Below are 6,000 nucleotides of genomic sequence, written 5' to 3' on the forward strand. Positions count from 1 at the left end.
CGTACAGGCACTCAGGACTCTGGTAATTCTGGACCACACTCATCAACACCACATTTAGGACTTGCCTCTCAGTTATAACCAACTCGCGTTTTTGTTTTAGCAAAACCACAGACACCACAAACTTCAGATGCACTACACAGGACTACTTTGCAATATACATTACGATTCATTGTGATAACAACACTTACTACAGCACTTAAAATAAATAATGAGGCACCCGATTATTGGAAAAATTATTCATCGTTAAGCTTGAAATAACGGATCAGGGTTAGAAAGAACATTGTTATGGATTCTGCTTAAAGCACTGTGGGGGTGCGCGGGTATCTCGAGGAAGACAGTTGAGCTGCTGTCATGCTGGAACTGTAATGTGTATGTTTGGCTTGAATGCCAAATCAGGATGCTCTGGATTGGACGTTGAAGGTACCTGATAACGGAAAGAGGATAGGGGAGGAGGGCCGCAGACTGTTCATTTCTTTTGTTAAGTACATTTTCATTTAATTCATTGTTTTAAAGCTATAGCAACAAATACTGATAATATGTCTTCAATCACAGTAAAATACTTGTTAGACTACATTTCTGAATTCCCTTGGCATGGCGAGTATGCTCAGGCCCCCAGCCCAACAGAGCATCCCATATTTATTTTACAAGTGCTTTAAAAAGCATGCGCAGTGCACTCAGCGACTGCTTCTCACGGCAGCCCCATTGCTTTTTGACTGCCTGTGCCCGCCTCCCGCACCACCCCGCGACCAGATTGGTGCTCTGCACTGTCATAAGGAGCACCCCGGGGCAGCCCCCTGCCCGTGCTGCCCCCTACATTGGCGGCTCCAAGATATGTCTGCAGGTGTCAGCAGGAGAAGCCAGCAGTTACCAGACACCAACAAAAACCGTAAGTGTGTCATGGGTGGGGTGTAGAGTAGAGTAATTGCTCTACACCAGAAAACCCATGCCACTCTACCTTACATTTCCATAACATAGACTGCCATAGACTTAGCCCATGCATACTTAGAAAGATTTGTGACTACCAACCCAAATCTCTACATGACAATATTGAAAACGTTGGCTCGCATTGCATCCTAACCTAATAATCAATGTTAACAAGTGTCACAGCTGGAGGAAATTGAGAACATTAGCCTGCGCTGTATCTAGATAGGATTATGATGTTACCATGTGCCACACTTAGACGGAACTATGTAGGTCAGTATGTTAAATCTCATATAACCCACTAACCAATATAAGCTCAAACTCTCTGCATACTTATATCACTGAAAAACTCAAACAACCATCTCTCACACAACAAGCTGCATACACTTCACGACACCGCAACACATAAACTGCACCAATAGCACACACGGACTGACACCGATCCAATACTTGCACCAAAGCTCAAAACCTGGTGTCCACCGAGTTGAAGCTGCCAACAGTATTCCACCCCTCTCACTATCCTACTTCCTCTTCACCTTACTAACCCTTCCCCCCCCTTCTCATTTACAGATCCGCCAGGGACCAATTCCGTTGGTGACGGTGTGCTATATGTACCTTTAACATAACATACTTTTGGAAGCTGTTTGAGGGCCTTTTACAACTACTGAATAGGAGTTTTAGAGAGATTCAAAACTTGCATGGTCTTATACCTTCTGTAAACTTGTAATAATGATACCTTTCGAACCAGCATGGTAAAATATGTTTACTAAACCATCTTGCCCTATTGATCCTTATTTGAAGCGCCAACACCAAGCCAACCTTTTACATTTGTGCACCCTGTTTTGCCCCTAATATTGATTTCTAGAGACGTCACTGCTGATGATCTCCGCCGTATTAGGGAACCCCCAAACCTCATTTGAAAATGGGGAAACCACCACATTTTCTGCAAACCCGCTCATCAGGCAGCCATCAGCAGAGGGTTTCAGCACACATGACGAACACCCGTACTTGAGACAGAGCCGAGGCTCCCCATTAACATAACCAAAAGTCTCAACTTCTCACTTTGTATTCTAAACTGTGCTTCTACTGAAAGCAAGCAAATGGGGAAAGCTACATTTTCTCTTCTGCTACCACCCCTCATTTTACAGGGTGTATTACAATCATGTCATATATATCGAGTAATCTGTTTCGTAGAGCAGACGACAAATGTGCGTGCTCAGGGGGGGGGGGGGCACAACAGTTCTAGGGTTCACTTTAGTGGCACATAGTTGCAGCTCTTACTGAAAGGCGCGTACTGTCACCCATTAGCCGGGGACGTCATAAACCTCACCAGCTCCTTGAAGCTCTTGATCGCCTGTTCTTCTTCTTCTTCTTCACCATTCTCAAGATGTTGCTCGGGACCCTCCGCCATGCTGGACAAGTAGCGATTAGTTCCTATTAGAGGAACGGCCCTAGCAACGTGCCCTCGTCATGTGACTTACATGTTACCTTGTGTAATTTACGTTCTTTGAACGTGTTTGCTACTTTAATGTTCTTGCAGAGTTGCCTATTCCCATGCCGCTGGATTTGTTATCATTCAGCCTGCGGGACTGCAAGCACTGTGGTAATCCTCGATACTCGGGGTTTGCATCAGTCACACACTAGTTATAAAAAAGCAGAGATCTTGAGAAATAGCGCAAATTATTTTTTTTGTGTCATTTAAGATGGTATAGTTAAGGACGAAACTTTCCACATAAATACATTGTTAATACTAGTCCATACTGGCCAACATTCTTTGACCAAAATTACTGCATAAATCTGTAGGGTTGACAAGTATGCTAGTCATACAAAAATAAATCCAAGAGTATTAAATTGTATATGCATATTATTTTGTTAATTGAATCCAGTGGTCAAAGTGTAAAACAAAATAGTGGAACTATGGCATTTGGTTGAAAAGGGTTTGCAAGGAAGTGGTCAAAGGCAGGCTACTGAAAGAGTGCAAAAGTGGGCGGAGCTAGAAAAGGCACACATATTCTTACTAACTTCATTTTAAATTGGCAAAAATAGCTATTCGAGGTAACTACCCACAGGACAAAAGCGTGGCTTAGAATTAAATAATGTTACCACTTTGGGGCTTGCTCAGGCCTTGTTCATGAGTAATATGTGATAGAAAGAACAGAGATAAGTGTAAATGATGGAGAGAGAGAGAAGTGTATGTACAGACTTGACAATGGAGGGTGGGTACTCCATGGTGTCTCTAATACTCCTTGCCATGAAGCCTTACTGTAGCATGTGTTTTGGCTTTCTCTAATGTGCTATATTCACAAAGGTACAGCTGGAGAATAGGGTTCACCTATATTAGACAGGCAGACTGGATGTCACAGTCATTATCTAGAGTCACCTTGCCTGTTCTATGCTTTTATGACTTATCATTTTGTACATAATAGAAATAGTGGTTGTGATGATGTTACTGTTGACTGGATATTCCATAGTTGCTAATATATCACATTTGTATGTGTAACACTTCATGCCCGATTTCTTCAGCTTTAAGTACTGCAACAATAAGCATTACATACATGCCAACCCTCCCGATTTAGGCGGGACACTCCTGATTTTCCTGTAAAAAAAAGTTTGCTATTTTTTACGCTCTCCCGCCTAAAATATCCCTAACCCCAATGCAATTCAATAGGGAAATTTCAAGCTCCAAATTTTCGTGATGAAATCTCCACCCCCGCCCTCCCCCCCAAGAGATCTAAAAGGTTGCAATGTGTGGTATTATTACTACAAAATACAATTGTTCAGGCGGTAGGCTACTGCTTTTTAAGCAGTCCTATCGCCTACAGATTTTCTTGTTGAAACCTACCGATTTATGGCTCCAGGTCTGGCTACCTGAGGTCCAGCCAGCCCAGTGTGAGCAACGAGAAGCATCCTCTATGTGTATTGTAAGGTGAGAGTGTTAATGGCCCATTAATTTGATTGATGTTGACATGCCTTGAGTCTGATGTCCATGCAAGTGTCACAGTGACTCCACACAGATTCTGTACCTCTCAGAGATGCCTGCCTGAGTTCATCATGGATACTGTTTGTTCAGAGCTCCGAGTATACACACATCTGCAAATGTCTCCAATCTCTGAGGCAGGTAAATTAGTGACTTTTTTTAAATATTTGACAATCCATATGTCAAGGGCAGCCTGCATAAGGCGCAATGCTCCATTTAGTGCCTGGCTGTAATCACTTCATGTGCCGGCCCAGGGTTCCTTGGGCACAGGGCTTGTTCATTAAACATTTCACCAAAATGTGACCACAGATCGCAAAGAATGCAATGCACATGTTTGGAGTTTCTTGAATACTTTATTTAAAAGACGGAATTTAGCACCATACATTTGCCGGTCCCCGGTGTGGGAAAGCATTGTGCAAGCACAGTCCTGCTTGCACTCTTCATTCTTCACTGTAGACTTCTGTTGTGCCTCACATCTCCGACAGCTTGATTGTGGGAATCTGCGTGTTGACATAAGCACAGTGGCATCACTAGAAAGCAGTAGTATGGCACCAGGGCCAGTAGTATGGCACCAGGGCCTTTCCACTTTTTCAATTGAAAGGGGACATGAGCCTCTGGGGGGCCCTCAGCAACTGCCCCATGTTGCCAGTGTTAGGAAAGATTTCTCTTTACTGCACATTGCCTTCTATTTTAATGGACCCCCAAACTGTTTGCTTTTATTTTTGATCCTGACCTATACTTTTTACAGTGCAGTGAAGCCTTAAGCTTCACTAGACTGTCTTTTGCTCATCTGTCATGGGGAAATTGATGGATCTGGCTGATCTGCCTGCAAAAGTTTTATTCGCGGGCATACTGCCTGCAGTAAAACTGCTTGGGCCCCCGTTTTGGCCGTTCATTGAAAACGGGGGCCCGAGCAATTTCTGTCCCCGTCTCCATTGTTAAGGATGCAGGGGAAACCCCCGCAACCCCTGAGGCTGCAGATAATGAACATGGGAAGCAGGGGACACCCCGCAAACCCCACTCCTCATGTTTGGTATTTTCCGACCCAAATTGTTCCAACAAATTTGAACTAATGGTAGTGATCGAATTTGGTCAAATCTACCATGCGTTCCCATTTTTTCAAACAATTTGGTTAATACCGCAACTGACATGTCCTTCAGGCTGTCAGTACTGGGAAACATTGTTTCCCTTAGTCTTGTGGCTTAGTTGCTACTTTTAGTAACTTGTTATCACTTGTGGGAGCTTTGATCATTGTACAATTTATTTTACAATGTAGTACAATGGGGTACACATTTGTTTTTACCCTAGACTAACACTCAGAGGACTTTTACTCGAGGGGCCTCATTACGAGTTTGGCGGCAGCCATGGAGCTAATAGCTCCATGGCTGCCGCCAAACCGGGCTCCTTTACCGGGTTCCCTAAAAGGGGAATTACCGGGCCATTCTGAGTTCAGAGGGCCCAGTAATTCCTCCCTCAGGGAACCCGGGCCCGGACCTTCCCCATTCCCATTTGAACCTCCATAGGGCTCCATGGGAGAGGGAGCTAGCAACGGGCCGATTACGACCGGCCCGTTGTTAGCTCCCTGGTCCCCTCGCGGGACCCGGTAAGGACGCCTGGTTTTACCAGGCGTCCTTACCGGGTCCCGCGAGGGGACCTCGTAATCAGGCGGAATGGGAATAACGGGTCCGCACCCATTAGCGGACCCCGTTAACCCATTCCGCCTGACTTGTAATGAGGCCCTAGGTGTGCTAAATGGACAAGCTGGTAGCAACAGTGACTTTTTACAATTTTTTGGTGCTTTTTGTTTTAGCCTTACTGCGTTTAACTACTAACTGTGGCTAGTGACCAAACATGTCCATACCATAAGGTTTTTCACTTGTCCTTTGGCCATCTTGTTTTGTAACCTTTTTCCTGGCATGTGAGACCACGAAAATCCTTATATGGACTTGTAGTGCCCGGGAAAGCAGAGGCTTTTGGCGGGCTACTGGAGGGCCATGTGTGTTTTCTGGCAGGATGTGGGCTGGGACTGTCTGGTCCCAATCCACAAACTGGTTTCAGTGTGTCTGAGTGTTATGCATGAGTGTTCCCGCCAGTGGTGCTGA

At 44.7% G+C, this 6,000-nt stretch overlaps 1 protein-coding gene across 1 annotated transcript in view; it reads right to left on the reverse strand.

The window, feature by feature from the left end:
• The window catches only part of DDX47 (DEAD-box helicase 47), a 413,891-nt gene extending 411,470 nt beyond the window's left edge, over window positions 1-2,421 (reverse strand). Inside the window, exon 1 of the mRNA XM_069654450.1 lies at window positions 2,252-2,421. Coding sequence (XP_069510551.1) covers window positions 2,252-2,332 — 81 coding nt within the window. The 5' untranslated portion in view covers window positions 2,333-2,421. The remainder of the gene's footprint in view (window positions 1-2,251) is intronic.
• Between the last annotated feature and the right edge of the window lie 3,579 nt (window positions 2,422-6,000).

Source organism: Ambystoma mexicanum, chromosome 3q (genome assembly GCF_040938575.1).
Source record: "Ambystoma mexicanum isolate Mex_15411 chromosome 3q, UKY_AmexF1_1, whole genome shotgun sequence".
NCBI lineage: Eukaryota > Metazoa > Chordata > Amphibia > Caudata > Ambystomatidae > Ambystoma > Ambystoma mexicanum.